This window comes from Panthera tigris, chromosome C1 (assembly GCF_018350195.1).
Source record: "Panthera tigris isolate Pti1 chromosome C1, P.tigris_Pti1_mat1.1, whole genome shotgun sequence".
In the NCBI taxonomy this organism is placed as follows: domain Eukaryota; kingdom Metazoa; phylum Chordata; class Mammalia; order Carnivora; family Felidae; genus Panthera; species Panthera tigris.
The window spans coordinates 104,638,390-104,657,950 of record NC_056667.1 but is presented as its reverse complement, the minus strand read 5'-3'; the positions used below and the strand labels follow the sequence as shown (position 1 = coordinate 104,657,950).

The following is a 19,561-nucleotide window of genomic DNA, read 5'->3' as shown; positions in this document are numbered from 1 at the left end:
ATGGTCAGTTTTTTCTATCTACATGGAGATAATATAATTTGTAGCTTATCTTTAGAAAATGTTTCTTTAATGATAGGACACATATAGAAGTTTAATTTTAATGTAAATAAAACAGTAAGTTAAAACCAAATCTAATAAACTTTTTTTTTTTTCATTCTAAAAGAATTAATTGCTTCATGTTTCTGTCTTAATTTGTATGGGTAATTACCTGGTATTTTTTTCTACCTGTTTGTGCCTCTCTTTGGCTTTATACTGGGTTCTATGATAATAGATTTTTATTTTAGAGATGTTATCCATATAAGTTTTTACTTTTTACTTTTTTTTTTTTTTTTTTGGTTGTATTTGTACTATTTTTCCGTTTTATTCCCTCCCCCACTCCCCCACTCCCCCACAACCCCGTTTTAATGCTGTTCAGTCCTGTTGCCAGAGTTTGGCTATAGGAAACACAAGTGCTCCTTAAGCAACTCTGGAAAAAAAATTAAAGTGGAAGCAGATCTAAACTGGTATTTAAAATACAAGAAAGCCTACTATGGTTAAATTAATGTTGTTTTAGTTTTCCCTTCTTTTAGGTTTTTATGGATTTTATTTTTCTAGTTCTTTTCCCCAAAAGTTGCCATTTGTTTCTAGTTTCTCTGGAAACAGATATGTGTTTCTATAGCATATAAAAATATGTTTTTAAACAATGACATTCCCTCAGTGTGCATGTGTACATGCTTGTGTATAAGCTTTTCCTTATGTTCTTGTTAACCTTTTGCTTACCAACAGTACTTTCCACTCCTACTTTCCTTCCTTGCACAAGGTTATCTCCAGTGGTGGCTTTGAACTTAAGTATAAGATTCATTGATGCGAATTGAGCTCTTTTAGACTTGAAAAAAATCCGTCCCCTCCTTGTTATAAGCAAGGAGATTGGAGGGAATGATTAGGATACTTACCTTTGCCTCCAGTGTCTCTCCTGCTTTCCCCCTCGTACAAGAACACACTCCATACTGCTCTTCATTCTTTTTTCAGGGCGTATCCTTGATCTGAAGACTGGAACAGTGAAAAAGGAAGGCCAGCAGTCTTCCATGAGGATGTGTATGGGCTCAAGGAGATCATTTATTTGCCGTATGAGGTAAGTGTCAGGCTGCGGACTGTGATTTGACACAGGAATAGTAGCAGAGGGTTTGATTTCTGGTTAGAGGAGTTAAACTTTTAAATCCAAGCTCTAGTTGGATTAAATTTAAGTGTTACCACATGGGTTGTAACAGAATAAAGTGTTTGATAAGGAAACTAAATTTTAATGAACTCCTCCTGTGCCAGACATTATGCTAGGAAGTTTATTGCTATAGTCTCATTTCCCACATCTGTCCTTCAGAGTCGAATTCATGGTACCTATTTTGTTGTTAAAAAGAAAAAAAAAGGACTCAAAAAATTAACTTCCCAGAATTACATAGATAATGCCTGATATAGGATTTTATTTTATTTTATTTTTATTTATTTTTTAAATGTTTACTTATTTTTGAGAGAGAGAGAAAGAGAGAGCCAGAGAGAGGGAGGCAGAGAACCCGAAGCAGACTCAGCACTGTCAGCACAGAGCCTGATGTATGGCTCGAACTCACGAACTGTGACATCATGACCTGTGCTGAAGTCAGACATTTAACCGATTGGGCCACCCAGGCACCCCAGGATTTTATTTTAATCCACAGTAATTGGATTCCAAAACCTATATTTTTTCCCCAGTACATCACAAGACAACATCCATGTACTCATGTCATTGCTGCATTTTTCTTTTTTCATAAAATGTTGATACTTAATTATGTCTTTCTGTTAGTATTTAGTGTTTATAAATTATACATTTTAGTATTGTGAAGAAAGTATGGTGGTACATTCTACACAGGTAGAAAAGATCTCTCTTAAAATTACAAAATAAATTCAGGTTGTATAATAGAAACTTACTAATTTATACCATCTACTAAGGATGCTTATTAGAAATGATGAGTAGGATATTAAGAAAGGTTTCCTGAGAGATTTACAGAATTGAATATTATGTGGCTTAGTGGTTTAGAATAACTTCTGGAACTAGATTACTGGATTTCCCACTTAGTATCTTCTGGGACCTTGAGCAGATTACAGGACTACTTTGTATTGTGATTTCGTCTAATGGAATTATATTAATATCAACCTCATAAAGTTATTTTGAGGATGAGATGAATAAATATATGTAAAGATGCTTAGAATAGTGTGTGGTACATATTAAACTCTATATAAGTTTTACCTATTATTATTTTAAAGAAACGAGAGAAGGAAAGTGGAGAGGGTGGGAGAGAATGTCCCAGTATGTGGACATGGCCTACGTAGAGACATAGGCAGAAGCAAGAGAAATAATAAGGATATGTAGCAAATAGATTGGGATGTGGTATAGAACAGGAGTCTGCAAACCACAACTCTTTATTTGCAAATAAAGCCACATAAGAACATAGCATGTGCATCTGTTTATGTATTGTCTGTGGCTGTTTTCATGCCCTAATGGCAGAGTTGACTAGTTGCAACAGATTTTATGGTCCACGAAAGCTGAAATATTTACCATCTGGTCCTTTACACAAAAAGTATTCTGGCCCCAGTGTAGAGAATTTCTGCATTTGAAGAGTATGTGGAACATTTTGAACTTCAGATTCTGGGCTCAGTTACAAGTTTTAGAAATACCAAACCTGGTTCATTTATCCTTCTGTGTTTCATTGTATCCAGAGCCTGTTATCTGGCTGTTAACGGATGAAAAGTTCTTTAATAGCACAGCGTAATTGCTTTTAATGTCTCCGTTCCTTAAAACAGGTGTGGCAATAGCTCTGTAGACCCCGTCTCCATGAATAGACTGAGCTTTGTGAGGAACAGATGCAGGTGAGATCCTAAACAACGAAGAACCAAAGGGATGGCCAAATTCCTATAGAGATCATCACTTTTTAAACTATCTTACTGTGTGTAGTACTTCCTTCAGCAGCCCTTACCTTCATCCCTCATTTCCCAGTTACTTAATTTTCTGGCAATATTTTCCTGACCTTCTGCAGCATCTTTTGCTCATCTTGTTTTAAAGAAGTGGCCCTACCACTTTACCAACTTTCTTTCTGCTGTAATACCTTTTGGTTGCTTTATTTTGGCAAGGCTCAGAAATATGGTGGTCACTTTGGGGTGGAAGAGGCCAAAAAGTGACCACTTTTCTAAACATCCAAGAGCCTGAAGTTAAAGGTACTAAACCAGCATTGCCTTTTAAATGTTACTGGGTAGTTTTTCTCCTCACACATGTACTTCTTCTAGGAACGGACTTGGCTCTGTGAAGGATGGGGAACCTCATTTTGTGGTGGTCCACTGCACAGGCTATATCAAGGCCTGGCCCCCAGCAGGTAGGGAAGTTGGATTTCTTCCGTGGTGCAGCAGGATTGTCACAGAGTCTGAGAAAGTTAGCTCTAGCATTTGTCATGTACCTGGTACATGGTATGTACTGTGGTATAAACTATAAGAAAACACGAAAGAAAAAGCAGATAGACTTCTGCTCCTCCTTTATAGTCCAGTTGGGGAGATGGGTTACTCAGACTGGAAAATGACTCAATGTTGGCTGTGTCACAGAATGCAATTTTAAATGTGCAGATTCATAATAATATATACTGAATACCTATTTTCTAAGTATTTGTGTGCAAAGAAGCAGTTGGCATTGAATGTAGTTAATTTGAGAAAGCTACATAAAGTAGGAGCACGACTTTGAGGGAAAAGAGGGAAATGGCTTGATTGTAGTAATTTAGAAATGGGATATTCTCTGTAAAGGCTTTAAATCAGGATGTGAGCAGAGTAGCTTTACTAGAACTGGAAGTCAAACAGGGAATGTGAGAAGGGTGGTTGGGGTGCAGGGGTCAGCCTTTTAAACTGGTTTGTCAGAATTTCCAGATCTTAGCCACTTTATTACTTCCCTGCTGGATGGGTATGATTGGGAAGTGGGATTGTAGAGAGAGGGAAACTTAAGAGAAAAGGGAGGCAAGGTGGTATATTGGGGTAAGAAATTAAACTTTGTATTTGGAAAAACCTGAGTTTGATTCTGGCATTGTTACTTATTAATGGTATAACTTAGGGTAAGTTGCTTGACTTTATAAAAAGAACCCCTCAGATTTCTTACCTATGATTTGGAGATTATAACTCCAAACTCAAAATAACTCATGCAGAGTTATTTTGAGGATTAAATTTAATGTAAGAAAATCACTCATCCCAGTGCCTGGCATATAGTACCCATTCAATAAATGGCAGTTAAATGCAATTAAGAAAAATTTAGTTTTAAGTTTAGTGACATTTGAACTTTTTAATTTATATATCGTGTAAGCCATACTTGTGCAGTATGCATGGTCTTTCATTCTTCCGTATTGCTCTCAAAGAAATACTATTTTTCTTGGTAAAAAAAAAAAGATACATATGCAAAGACTAAAGAGAATGCAGTCTTCTTCCTTTTCCACACAAAATATTGAAACATTGGCTTCTCTCTTTTCCAAAGGACATAAATAACTGTTGGTGTTTGGTTTCATTTCATTTTTGGTTGTTTGCTTACTTTAAAAGACACAGGTTGGGCAAGACATCTGTTCTCTGCCTATCATTATGGTCACAGAATGAATGACTCTCTTCATATATGTTTGGCTTGGCCAGCATGGTTTTTAAGAATACTTAGGGTGGGACTTGTACTCTGCAATTTATTACAATTAATACGGGTAAAATACATGAATTATTATATGTAAAAATACTTAAAATAGTACCTGGCATATGTGGTAAGTTCTGTGCAATTGTTGTCTTACTGTTATTCTAATCATTCAGCACTCTCTATTGTGTTATACTTAGTCTCTTCATACCTTACATGTATTTTAAATCTTTCTATCTGTATTGAAGGCAATTGAGTTTGAAATTCCTGTTAAACCTTTTTAACTTCACCTTCCTGAAGGTGTCTCCCTCCCAGATGATGATCCAGAGGCTGGCCAGGGGAGCAAATTTTGCCTAGTGGCCATTGGCAGACTACAGGCAAGTATGAATTTCCACACCTATATCATCTTTTTTTTTTCCTTTTTTCCTTCTTTATTTTTCAGTTTTCTTTGAGTATTTGTTTTTTAACTTTTAATCCCAATACAGTTAACATATGGTATTATATTAATTTAGTAGTGTATTAGTTATATTAGGTGTATAGCAGAGTGATTCAGTAATTCTATACATTACTCAGTGCTCATCATAAGCATATTCTTGGGGGGATGGGAATGGGTTAAATAGGTGATGGGTACTGAGGAAGACACTTGTGATGAGTACCGGGTGTTATGTGTGTGATAAATCACTACCTTTCTACACCTGAAACTTAATTACACTGGATGTTAACTAATGAATTTAAATAGACACTTGGAAAGAAAATAGTGTTTTCTTAATCTTCTTCACCTTTTTCACCTATCCCCTGACCCAGAGTTTCTTCTCTGTAGTTAAGAATCTTATTTTTTGTCTTTTTTATCTTTGTTTTGTTTTTTAAGTCCACATATATGTGAAATCATATGGTATTTGTCTTTCTCTGACTTATTTCACTTAGAATTATGCTCTCTAGATCCATCCATGTTGTAAATGGGAAGATTCCATTCTTTCTTACGGCTGAGTAATATTCCATTATGTGGGTGTGTGGGTGTGTACGTGTATGTATATGTATATATATATACACGTACACACCCACACACACACATATCATCTTTATCCATTCACCTATCGATGGAGACTTGGGCTGCTGCCATAATTTGGCTATTATAAATAATGCTGCAGTAAACATAGTGCATGTATATTTTCGGATTAGTGTTTTTATATCCTTTGCATAAATACCCGGTAGTGGAATTACTGGATCATATGGTAGTTCTCTTTTTAATTTTTTGAGGAACCTCCATACTGTTTTTCACAGTGGCTGCATCAGTTTTGCATTCCCACCAACACTGCACAGGAGTTCCTTTTTCTCTTCATCCTGGCCAACACTTGTTTCTTGTGTTTTTGATTTTTAGCCATTCTGACAGATATGAGGTAGTATCTCATTGTGGTTTTGATTTCCATTTCCCTGATGATTAGTGGTGGTGAGCATCTTTTCATGGGTCTGTTGGCCATCAGTATGTCTTCTTTGGAGAAATGTCTGTTCATGTCTTCTCCCATTTTTTGGTTAGATTATTTGGGTGGGGTTTTTTTTGTTTTTTTTGTTTTTTGGTGTTGGGTTGTATAAGTACTTTATATATTTTGGATACGAACTCTTTATCAGATATGTCATTTGCAAATAGCTTTTCCCATTCAGTAGGTTGTCTTTTAGTTTTGTTGGTTGTTTTCTTTGCTGTGCAGAAGCTTTTTTATTTTGATGTAGTCCCAGTAGTTTATTTTTGCTTTTGTTTCCTCTGCCTCAGGAGCCATATCTAAAAAAATGTTGCTGTGGCCAATGTCAAAGAAATTATTTCCTGTGCTCTCTTCTAGGATTTAAAAAGAATGTGTATTCTACTGTTTTAGGATGGAGCATTCTGAATATATTTGTTAGATCCATCTGGTCCAATGTGTCATTCAAAGCCACTGTTTGCTTGTTGATTTTCTGTTTGGATGATCTATCCATTCAAGACAGTAGCATGTTAAAGTCCTTTGCTGTTACTGTATTACTATAGATTACTTCTTTTATATAATATATTAGCTGTTTTATATATTGGGTGCTTCCAATATGTTGAGTGCATAAATACTTACAATTGTTCAGTCTTCTTGTTGGTTTATTCCTTTTGTGATTATATAGTGTCTTTCTTTGTCTCTTATTATAGTCTTTGTTTTAAAATCTATTTTGTCCAATATAAATATTGCTACCCTGTTTCTTTTCACTTCCATTTGCATGAGTGATAAATGCTTTTCCCTTCACTTTCAGTCTTCATGTGTCTTTATCTCTAATAGGCAGCATATAGATGGGTCTTGTTTTTTTATACATTGTCACCCTGTGTCTTTTGATTGGAGCATTTAGTCCATTTACATTGAAGGTAATTCTTGGAGTGCCTGGCTGGCTCAGTCGGTGGTGGAGCATCTGACTCTTGATCTCAGGGTTGTGAGTTCAAGCCTCATGTTGGGGTGAAGCCTGTGCTTTGTTTCTTCTCTTGCTGTCTCCTCTAATGATGGTTTGTTGGCTTTATTTAATGATATGCTTGGATTCCTTTATTTTTTGCATATCTATTACTGGTTTAATTTGTGGTTACCATTAGGTTTGTGTATAACATCTTTTGCATATAGTAGCTTATATTAAGTTAATGGTCACTTAAGTTTGAACCCATTCTTTATTATACTTTACATTCTTCTATTTTGTGAATCCCTGGACTGATATTTATAAACCTACTTAATTTTACTGCTTTTGTGTTTCCTACTTTTTTTACTCCTCCTTACTGTCTCAAAGAGCCCCCTTTAACATTTCTTGTAAGGTTGGCTTAGTGGTCATGATTTCTGTAACTTTTGTTGGTCTGGGAAACTTTATCTGTCCTTCAATTGTGAGTGATAGCCTTGTTGGATAGAGTATTCTTGGCGGCAGGGTTTTTTCTTTTCAGTACTTTGAATATATCATGCTGCTCCCCTCTGGTGTACAAAGTTTCTTTTGAAAAATCTGATTATGTTATGGTTTTCCTTTATATGTAACTGTTATCCTTTTCTTTTTTTCTTCTTGCTGCTTTAAAAAAATTTTTTTTCTACTTTTTGCCAATTATTGTATGTTTTGGTGTGGACCTCCCTAGGTTGATTTTATTGGGGAATCTCTGTGCCTTCTGGATCTGGATTCCTATTTCCTTTCCTAGAAATTTGGAAGTTTTCAGCTATTATTTATTCAAATAAATTTTCTGCCCCTTTTTCTCTCCCTTCTTCTTCTGGGATCCCTATAATGTGAATGTTCTTAAGCTTGCTGGCATGACTGAGTTCCGTAAGCCCATTTTCATTTTTTATTTATTTATGTTTTCCCTCTTTCCTGTTCAGCTTGATTGCTTCCCATTATTCTATCCTCCAGGTTACTGATTCATTTTTCTGCTTCCTCTAGTCTACTATTTATTCCGTCTAGTGTATTTTTAATTTCAGTTATTGAATTCTTCATCTCTGATTGTTTCTTTTTTATGTTTCCTGTCTTTTTGTTAAGGGTCTCACTGAGGTACTCCACTCTTTTCTCAAGTCCAGTGAGTATCTTTATGTCCATTACTTTAAATTCTCTATCAGGCATATTACTTTATCTCTGTTTTGTTTAGGTCTCTTGCTGTGATTTTGTCCTGTTATTTCATTTGGAACATATTCCTCTGTTTCTGTGTATTAGGAAAGGCAGCTACATCTCCTGCTCTTGAAAGTAGTGGCCTTATGAAAAAGGGGTTCTGTAGTGCACTGCAGTGCAGTGTCCCCTGTTCCCCAGAACCTGGCGCTTCAGGGGTGTCTCCTGTGTGTGCCCCGCTATTGTGGCTGGGCTGCTTTTGCTTCGGTCCAGTCGTCTGCAATGGCTCTTTGTCCGTTGTGGGCATGTTTGGTCCCTGTGTTGTTAGTAGGCTAGTCTGGGGCCACCGTGGGCTTAAGTTGAGTCTGACCAGACGTTTGCCAGAGATAAATAGCACTCAGCCACAGGAGGATGCATGAGCAGAGTGCGAGGTGTTCACAAGGTTTGCAGGGTTCTGCTATGGGAGGAAACCTGGAGCTGCAGCCTGGCTGGAGGGGCTGTGCCTGGGTGGGGCACACTGTTCGTAAATGAAGTAATGAGTGTTGGTACCACACTGGCTCCTGCAGGTGTCTGCTTGTGCTGGGGGGTGGAGGAAGGTAATGGCACCAGCAAGCTCCATTGTTCCTGGAGAAGTTTTCAGATGATCCCTGCCCCTCCAGCACATCCTCTGAAGTTAGTAAACAAATCTCCTTCCTGTATACCTCAGGTGTTTTTCATAGTGCTGCTTCCATGCTGTATCTCCCTGGGACTGTTTGTTGTGCTGTTTCTTTAAGAGCAGGGACTTAGTTTCCTCTTGCCCTCCCAGCTTTCCCTTGAGATTGCTGATTTTTAGTGTTCCATGTTTTAAGCCCTGCTATTTGTAAGAATTCTTGAAATTCCACCCCTCTGGTTTTCAAAGCCAAATGTTATGGGGATTTGTCTTCCTCATAGGGGCTCTGCGGTGTGAGAGTATGTTTCTCTCCCTCCTGCTGACAGCCACACAGGTCCGCTTAGTGGGTCTGTTTAGCTCCTAACTGCATCTCTACCCTTCCTACCCTCTTAAGTGTGGCCACTTCTCTACGTAGCTGTGGAGAGTTTGTTCTGCCAGCCTTTGGGTCATTTTCTGGATTATTTACACTGATGTGGCTTTTATCTAGTTGTATCCATGGGACAAGGTGAGTTTAGGGTCCTCTTGCTCCACCATCTTCCCTGGAAGTCCTATATCATCCCTTTTCAGTGAGAAGAAATCTCCTCAGGACTTGTTCATGTTATTTTTATTTTACTCTCTGAATATAAATGAAGAATTATATAAAACTCTAGATATTTGGAAAAATATGGCATTCGTAGTTTGCTTCTCTTAGATTTAGAAGAATCTGAAAAGGATGAGAAGAGGAGGGAGATCTTTTCCCTTTATCTTTCATACTTTGACCTTTACAAGTGCTGAATTTTCTATTTCCAACTAATTTCTTCTATCAGGAGAAGAGAGATCTTTTCATTTTGTCATTACATGACTAGAGAAGTGGAAGTATTTTGATTCTTCCCATAAAGTTAGATAAGTTTCTTGGTTACTGGAGACTATAATTTTCCAATCTGAATAATGAACACAGCACAGCCAAGCTGAATGACAGTAGGTGAGTTTTGGGTTGAATGAATTTTTATCTTCTTTACAGAGTTGGTAAAGAGTACAGATGTGGGGGTGAAGCTAGGCCTCTTGGTCTCTCTAATTGTGATTGTAATTTTTTCCTTTCTGAGTGAGATGTGAAAGCACAGAAATTCCTTAAATTGGGATCCCCGTGTTTATGTATATGATCACGAGGACATGGGAAATGCATCTATAAAGACTGGAATCATTTTATCTTGTTTTTATCTCTTTACTTTCAGGTAACCAGTTCTCCCAGCTGTACAGACATGAGTAACGTTTGTCAACCAACAGAGTTCATCTCTCGGCACAACATTGAGGGGATCTTCACTTTTGTGGATCACCGCTGTGTGGCTACTGTTGGCTATCAACCACAGGTGAGGAGGTACAGCTGTTACACCACTAATACTTAAACCTGTTTACCTTGGCTTTGTTTAGATTATTCAGTCATGTAATTCCAGAATAGCCAAAACATGTTAGCCGCAGGTCAGAAAAAAGAGATGATCCTATTCTATCAGTAGCTAAGTTTATTCTCCACTTCCTACCAGTGTTATTCATCTAACCTAGAAAAATACATCTTGTGAAACCAGGTTGGGGCAGCAGGCATGAATGTGTATTTATTTTTTCTTGTTGATATTAATATAGATAATAATAATGCAGAAGTGTCATTTTAATTTTTATAATGGTATGACCATTGTTAGATAATTTTTGTAGTCACCTAGGTACATAGTAACCCACAAAATATGCAGATTTGGCACCAGTTATTATGATTTTATTGAAAATTTTTCATTAAAAATTTTTTTAATATCCATTTATTTTTGAGAGAGAGAGACAGAGTGTGAACAGGGAAGGGGCAGAGAGACAGGGAGACAGAGAATCTGAAGCAGGCTCCAGGCTCTGAGCTGTCTGCACAGAGCCTGATGCAGGGCTCAAACTCATGAACTGTGAGATCAGGACTCGAGCTGAAGTCAGACACCTAACCGACTGAGCCATCCAGGTGCTCCTTTATTGAGATTTCTCATTCAACAGACTAGGAAGCTATACCCAGAGTTGAGAAATAAGTCATTATACAAACTTTCAAAGCCATATGGCCAGGAGGGACTTCGGTTATGGTTCTGTGAAGAAGTTGGTAAAGAAGAGGTCTTGGAAAAAAAGAACGAAGTTGGAATCACTACCTGATTCATCATCTGTCACATAGTTGTCATCAAGGTAGTGTGGGAGCAGTATAAAGATAGGTATATAGATCAATAGAACCAGAGTAGAGTGTCTTTTCACATTTATGGTCAGATGATTTTCCAAAAAGATGCCAACAATTAAGCAGGGAAAAGAAGTCTTTTTAACAGATGGTGATGGAAAAGTTGGATATCCACCCACCTCAAAAGGATGTAAACTCTTACCCACACCATGCACAAAGATCAACTCAAAGACGTAAATGCATGAGAGCTAAAGTTATAAAACTTCTAGAAGAATATAGGAGAATATCTTTGTGATCTTAAGTTAGGCAAAGATTTCTTATAAAAGAATTGGTATCCAGAATATATAAAAGAACTCTCAGAACTCATTAAGGTAAACAGCCAGTAAAAAAAGGGCACAAGATTTGAATAGACATTTCACCAAAGAAGCAATAGGAATGGCATATAAAAAGATGTTCATCATGGGGCACCTGGCTGCTCAGTCAGGGGAGCATGCAACTGTTGATCTCAGGGTTGTAAGTTTGAGCCCCATGTTGGGTATAGCAATTACTTAAAAAGAAAATCTTAAAAAACAAAAACAAACAAAAAAAAACCCAAGATGCTCATCATCATTAGTCAATAGGAAGGTACAAATTAAAACCACAGTGAGATGCCACTATATGTCCAGTATTATCAAAAAGTGGGGCACCTGGGTGGCTCAGTCAATTGAGCATCTGACTCTTGATTTCAGTTCAGGTCACGATCTCACACTTAGTGAGATCGAGCCTCGCATTGGGCTCTGTGCCAACAGTGCGGAGCCTGTTTGGGATTCTCTCTCACCCTCTCCCTTTGTACCTCCCCCACACGCATGTGCAAATACTTGTGCTCTCTCTCTCTCAAAATAAACATTTTTTTAAAAAAGTGTTGTGAGAATGTGGGGAAATTGAAACCATCACATGTTGTTGGTAGACATGTACGATGGCATAGTCACTTTGGAAAAACATTTTGGAAAAAATGGAAAAACAGTTTCATAAAAAATTAAATGTGACTTACTCTACAATGTAGCAGTTGCACTCCTAAGTATTTACTTAAGAGAAATGAAACATATGTGCCCATAAAGAAAGATTTTTATTCACAGTTGTATTTCATAATAGCCCCAAAGTGGGAAAACTCAAAATGTTCATTAACTAGTGAATGGATACACAAACTGTGATACCTTCATGTTAGAATACTGCTGAGCAATAAAAAGGAATATACTTTTGATACATGCAACAACATACATGAACTCCAAAAATCTTAAGTTAATTGTAAGAAGCTAGACACAAAAAACTACATATTATATAATTCCATTTGTATGAAATTTCTAGAAAAGGCAGCACTAAAGTAGAAAGCAGATCACTCACTGGTTGGCTAGCAGATTGGGAGCGGGTGTTGACTACGAACAGACACAAGGGAACTTTTGGGGGCAGTGGACATATTCTGAAACTGGATTGTGGTAATAATGGTAGTTGCACAACAGTATAAATATGTTAGAGACCATCAAATTGTAGATTTAGAATGAGTGAATTATAGGTTGTACATTAGACCTCAAATCTATAAAAATGCAGTTAAAGTAAATAATGTTCTGAAAAAGAAAAATGTTCTAGAGGCCATTTGCTTAGCAGATTCTGTATTTTGGTTTTGTTTGTTTTTCCTCCTCACTTGTAATCCTGGGATAAAGACAGGAGAAATAAAATCCAAGTCCTTTGCTGATGGGCCATGAAGTTAGATGATCACAGAAGTGTCCATCTTACTCTTCTTTTTCATTTTTAGGAACTCTTAGGAAAGAATATTGTGGAATTCTGTCATCCCGAAGACCAACAGCTTCTAAGAGACAGCTTCCAACAGGTAACTTTCTCCCCTGGTTTGGATCTGACTAATATTTTTATTTAATATTTGTTATCATATTAATTCCTCAAATATTTATTGACCACTGATGGAGTACTGTGACAGGCACCACCATAATCTTATGTTTGGTACATAGCCTGTATTTTTAAGGAACAGAAAAGAGAAAAGGACTGGTATTTTGAAACTATGAATAATGGCCATATTTTGGCTTTGGCTACTCACTGTCTTATATCTAGCTAGCTGTATCCAAAAGACTCTTTAAAGTATTTAAAATACTTTAGGCCTCACTGAACTGTGGATGCTAGTAGAAATATTCATTTCTTAGTTGTTTTATAGATAAGTAAGAGTCAATGGCTTTTTTTTTTAAACATCACAAGTAAGATTTTTTGTCACCATTAAATGTCTGAATTTTAAATAGATTTTGTAGATATTCTCATATCCACCAGCTCGTCCCACTTTAGTACCAGTCTTATCCCCAGTGGCTTTTTCAAAACTAATTCCTTCACCATGAAGCTCCATGAGCGTTTCCAATTCAAACTTGGGCTGCTTCAGCATTTTTACCTAACAGTTAAAGACATCATGAAGTGGATAAATAGATTGGCAGGCCTTTTCTATGTCTTTTCTGATGCTATCTGCAATCAGTTATTTACCATTTCTTTGAAGTCATTTGTCTGCACCTCTCAGGTTATGATTTCTGCCATCTTTTCCTGAATTTGGCGGACCTGTCGGTGCTGAGCATAAGAGGTCTTCTAATTAATCTGATTTATGTGTTTTTTAGTGAAACCAACACAAAATAGACAAAGAAAATAGCCATCAGTAGTCTTAACATGAACATGAGCTTCAATCATTGTCTGCCATTTTTTGACCATGGAACACATTTTCTCATGAGTAAGATCTATGCCATAGAAATTAGGCAGTTTTTGCCCCGAACATCCTCAGTAATTAGCTTGAATTTTATAAATGCAACTTTATCATTCATGGCAGATCAGCAGGGCTCACTTCAAAAACACGACCCTTGAGGCCATCAGATGAGATTTTGATTCCTTGATTTCTCATGAGTAGTGTTTTTCCAGTATTTCTTATATCCAGTGCCTTCACATCATACCAGTCTTTCTTAGAAAATGGATCAACCACTTTCTTCTTGGCTGCCTTTTTGCCCTTTTATAAAGCGTCTGTTCTTGCCAGCCTGCATGGCACTGCTAAGGGAGCCAAAAGGCAAGAGTTAACTCTTAGTTGTAAGCTGACTCAATTGTTATTTTCAGGCGCTAGATTCTGAAAATATCTGGTGAATTTAATTTCGGTACAGATTTGGCTTTAGGAAGCATTCTTATATTAGACTAATTTCCCTCTTTAAGCCTCAGTAATGTCCTTAGGAATACAATAGGTATAATAACAGTACTTAAATTCAGAGGATTGTTGGGAATATTAAATAAGGCAATGCATTTAAAGCACATAGTCCAACTTTTTTTTTTTTTTTTTTTTTTTTTAACATTTATACATTTTGGGAGACAGAGACAGAGCATTAGCAGGGGAGGGGGCAGAGAGAGAGGGAGACACAGAATCTGAAGTAGGCTCCAGGCTCTGAGCTGTCAGCACAGAGCCCGACATGGGACTCAAACTCACAAACTGTGAGATCGTGACCTGAGCTGAAGTCGGATGCCCAACCGACTGAGCCACCAAGGTGCCCCATGTATGACCCAACTTCTATAGAAAATCAGAAGATGGCAGTGAAATGTCTCTGTCTCCTGAGTCCTCAGCATTACCAGTTCCTTGTACTCAGCTGCAGCTCACAGAAAAATCACATTTCGTGTATGTGTAGGCTCAGAAAAACCATTCTGAAAACCATTCTGACTTCTGTTGAATCCATTCAAAACTAAGGACATGGACCTTTAGTGTGAGAAGATATTGTACAGTATATTTTAAATCCTTGAATTCTGAATTCTTGACACTTTTGGCCATAGACTATTATTTTCTCTCTTGTGGAAAATGTTTATTCCAAAACAGCTTTAATGACTCATTACACACTATATAATCTCAAAGTTATTATTCTGACATTAGTTGCTACTGTGACTTTAGAGTACCTAGATAAAGGTGCTTTTTAATGTGTGGTCTCCAGCTGCTTACTTGGTTGCTGATTTCCTGATTTTGCTATTTAAGTCCAGTTGAATTTATATTTCTTTTTCAGTAATAAGTTTAGTTATTTCCAATGAAGCTTGTTTTCCTTTTTTTCTCTTCCATTTGAGTTACTGTAGTAACCAAGTGTTTTACACTTGATTTGTACAAGGTGTGTGTGTGTGTGTATGTGTGTGTGTGTGTGTGTGTGTATAAAACGTGCCATTTTATTATTACTAAGTGAAGTACGTCCCATTTTCTGCTGTAATAATTTCTCAGTCAGCTTGTAACATCACCAGTTATTTCCACACTGTTTGCAGCTTAAATACAAATGTTACCACTTTTTCTTAAAATATATATATATATATAAAGTATGTATTTTGAAGCATTGGGCTTATACCTCATTGGAATAGATATATACTGCAATAAGCAGGTTTTCAAAGCCAGTACTTAGTTGTGTATAGATGTCATATTCATTCTGTATATATTACACAGTGAGCACATGTAAGAGTTAAAGGCTGCTTAGTATTATTAAAATGCAGTAACTCATATTTCTTTTTTATCATGTTGTTAATGTTCTAAACAAAAAAAATAGAAAAGCACAGAGCCCAGTGCTCAATGTATAGTAAGTACAAAATAAATGTTAGCTGCAAATATTATTATTTTTTTATTGTTAGGGAGGGAGAGTCAAAGGTAATTTTTTCCCCATGATTACTTTCTTTTAAAAAACAAAAGCAAAACAAAACTAAAGCCAATTTAGTTTTAATAGAAACCTCCATGGATGCTGTGAAAACAGAAGTCCTCAGGTTTGGAGTGGGAAGAACCTAGGATTGAGGAGCAACATGTAAGCTATTTCAGTGTCAAACTACAAATTTCTAATATAGACTTGTAAAGCTAGATCAACATATCTTTACGGGACTTTCCAAGGGAAGTGGGGAAACAGTCTTTACTCTCCTGGAAAAAATTGTTTCTTTTGTTTGACTTTGACTAAAGTGGTCAGATAGCTACTTAGGACTCTAGGAAGAAAATAAATATACCTCCCATTATTTAGCACTCAGTTTTCACTGTGCATATTGTTTTATCTGTAACATTGAAAGAGACTGGTATATTTCAAGGACAGTGACACAAGAATCTTAGGTTTGTAGAAATGGGAAATTAAAAAAAAATTCTAAAGAAAATTTTTTGTGGGTTTCACTGATAGCATGAAAACTTTTTCAGGTGGTGAAGTTAAAAGGCCAGGTGCTGTCTGTCATGTTCCGGTTCCGGTCTAAGAACCGGGAATGGCTCTGGATGAGAACCAGCTCCTTTACTTTCCAGAACCCTTACTCAGATGAAATTGAGTACATCATCTGTACCAACACCAATGTGAAGTATGTACCATAAAGGCCTTTACCAATATTGGGTATTTCTCCTGGGCCAAGTCTGCTTAGCCTTACCAAGCTGTCTCCTCCTCTTCTACTTTTGTGGTAGTAAACACCATTAGTTTGAAGTTCCTCATCTTCAGCTTACTACAGAATTTAGAGTAATTCATCCAGGTAGAATAAGATTTTAACAAACAGTAGCTTAAAAGAGTAGGTTCTAAGATGTGAAGGGTTTGTATTTCAACTTTGTTTCATCCCCTTCTAGAAAGGATATTGTTTTGTTTTTTTAATTTTTTAAAAAATTATTTATTTTTGAGAGACAGGGAGAAACGGAGCATAAGCGGGGGAGGGCAGAGAAAGAGGGAGACACCGAAACCAAAGCTAGCTCCAGGCTCTGAGCTGTCAGCACAGAGCCTGACGGAGGGCTAGAACTCACAAACTGCAGGATCCTGACCTGAACCGGAGTCGGATGTTTAACCGACTGAGCCACCCAGGTGCCCCCAGAAAGCATCTTGTTTTCTACACCGGTTTATTGCTCTATTCTGGTAGGATTTTCCTCTAGAGCAGGTGTCTCTAAACTTTTTTTGTAAAAGGACAGATAATAATTATTGTAGCTTTGTGAGGCATATGGTCTCTATTGCAATTACTAACCTCTGCTATTGTAGCATGAAAAGAGTCCTAAACAAATGAAATGAACAAAGATAGCTATGTTCCAACAGACTTTGATTTACAAAAACAGACAATGGACTGGATTTGGCTCATGGACTATCGCTGAGAGCAGAGCTATCTATGTCCACTTTTGTTAGTTTCTGTTCCTCAATTCCTTGATTCCTTTCTTTTTGAGTTTTTCTTCCTCAACTTTGTGAAAACCAGTTTTATTGAGGTATAGATTGCATATACCATATAGTTCACCCATTTAAAGTGTATAATTTTTTTAGTATGTCACAGGGTTGTACAGCTATTCCCACAATCTAATTTCAGTACATGCTCATTCCCCCTAAAAGAAATTCTGTACTCATTAACAGTCATCCTCTCCACTCCCAAGCCCTTATGACAACTAATCTACTCTCGGTCTCTATAAATTTGTCTATTCTAGACGTTTCATATGCATGGAATCATATAATACATGATTCTTTATGACTGGCCTCTTAACGCTTAGTATAATGTTTTAAGGGTCCTCTCTTGTAGCATTTATCTGTACTTCATTTTTTTTATTGCCAAATAATATTCCTTTATATGGGGATACATTTTGTTTATCCATTCATTAGTTGATGGTCATTGGGTTATTTCTACTTTTTGGCTATTTGGAACATGGCTATGAACATTTATGTACCAGTCTTTATGTGGATGTTTTTATTCTCTTGGGTGTATACCTAAGAGTAGAACTGCTGGGTTACTTGGTAACTCTGTGTTTAGTTTTTTGAGGAATTGCCAAACTGTTTTCCAAAGCTTCAGTACCCTTTTACATTTCCATCAGCAATTTAATGAGGATTCCAGTTTCTCCACATGCTTACTATCTTTTTTATTATAAGTGGATGTCAGTTGTCAGGTTACTACTTTTCCACTTAGTCTAGCTATATAGAATTGCCCTTGAATCCCCAAAGGCAAGGGAATTAAAAGCAAAAGTGAATTACTGGGACCTTATGAAGATAAAAAGCTTCTGCACAGCAAAGGAAACAACCAACAAAACTAAAAGGCAACCAACGGAATGGGAAAAGATATTTGCAAATGATGCATCGGACAAAGGGCTAGTATCCAAAATCTGTAAAGAGCTCACCAAACTCCACACCCGAAAAACAAATAACCCAGTGAAGAAATGGGCAGAAAACATGAATAGACACTTCTCTAAAGAAGACATCCGGATGGCCAACAGGCACATGAAAAGATGTTCAACGTCGCTCCTTATCAGGGAAATACGAATCAAAACCACACTCAGATATCACCTCACGCCAGTCAGAGTGGCCAAAATGAACAAATCAGGAGACTATAGATGCTGGAGAGGATGTGGAGAAACGGGAACCCTCTTGCACTGTTGGTGGGAATGCAAATTGGTGCAGCCGCTCTGGAAAGCAGTGTGGAGGTTCCTCAGAAAATTAAAAATAGACCTACCCTAAGACCCAGCAATAGCACTGCTAGGAATTTATCCAAGGGATACAGGAGTACTGATGCATAGGGGCACTTGTACCCCAATGTTTATAGCAGCACTCTCAACAATAGCCAAATTATGGAAAGAGCCTAAATGTCCATCAACTGATGAATGGATAAAGAAATTGTGGTTTATATACACAATGGAATACTACATGGCAATGAGAAAGAATGAAATACGGCCTTTTGTAGCAACGTGGATGGAACTGGAGAGTGTGATGCTAAGTGAAATAAGCCATACAGAGAAAGACAGATACCATATGGTTTCACTCTTATGTGGATCCTGAGAAACTTAACAGAAACCCATGGGGGAGGGGAAGGAAAAAAAAAAAAAAAAGAGGTTAGAGTGGGAGAGAGCCAAAGCATAGGAGACTGTTAAAAACTGAGAACAAACTGAGGGTTGATGGGGGGTGGGAGGGAGGAGAGGGTGGGTGATGGGTATTGAGGAGGGCACCTTTTGGGATGAGCACTGGGTGTTGTATGGAAACCAATTTGACAATAAATTTCATATATTAAAAAAAAAAAAAAAGAATTGCCCTTGAGCTTAGCTCTTGAAGATATGCTTAGAAATAATTATCAAATACCTTGTGACAATGCTGAGTCTGTGTCCTTCTAATTTTAGGTCTTTTAATATTCTTTTCTAATTAGTATAACAGAGTGGATTGAGTTAGAAATTTCTATTTACTCAGGACTCGGATATATGGTCATGTTCACTGTAATTTTCTTTTTGTTTTTGCATCTTTATATTACAGAACAACCGTTGTTTTGTGTCTCCATTTTGTTTAAATTTAGAAAATTTTCAGTCCTTTTAAGAACTTGTTTCTGGAAATAATGGTGTTCCTCATTTTTACATACTGTTTTCCCCACCACTATTTATTTTAATTAATTCTTAATATTTTTAAAATAAATATTTTTACATAAAATTTGGAAAGCATGGAAAACTTATAAAGAGAGGGGAAAATTTTCTCACTATCCAAAAAGACTCTTTGTGGTATTTATTTATTTATTTATTTAGTAGACTCTGTGCCCACTGTGGGGCTTGAACTCCTAGTGCTGA

The 19,561-nt window shown here is 37.0% G+C and overlaps 1 protein-coding gene and 1 pseudogene across 5 annotated transcripts in view; one reads left to right on the top strand and one right to left on the bottom strand.

The window, feature by feature from the left end:
- The window catches only part of ARNT (aryl hydrocarbon receptor nuclear translocator), a 75,949-nt gene that overhangs the window by 49,926 nt on the left and 6,462 nt on the right, over window positions 1-19,561 (top strand). For all 5 annotated transcript variants that reach the window (XM_042994044.1, XM_042994043.1, XM_042994042.1 and 2 more), the window contains 7 exons: window positions 1,009-1,111; window positions 2,809-2,874; window positions 3,289-3,374; window positions 4,946-5,022; window positions 10,070-10,204; window positions 12,812-12,886; window positions 16,217-16,368. In XM_042994044.1, coding sequence (XP_042849978.1) covers window positions 1,009-1,111; window positions 2,809-2,874; window positions 3,289-3,374; window positions 4,946-5,022; window positions 10,070-10,204; window positions 12,812-12,886; window positions 16,217-16,368 — 694 coding nt within the window. The remainder of the gene's footprint in view (window positions 1-1,008; window positions 1,112-2,808; window positions 2,875-3,288; window positions 3,375-4,945; window positions 5,023-10,069; window positions 10,205-12,811; window positions 12,887-16,216; window positions 16,369-19,561) is intronic.
- On the bottom strand, window positions 13,222-14,339 carry LOC102964929 (annotated as a pseudogene).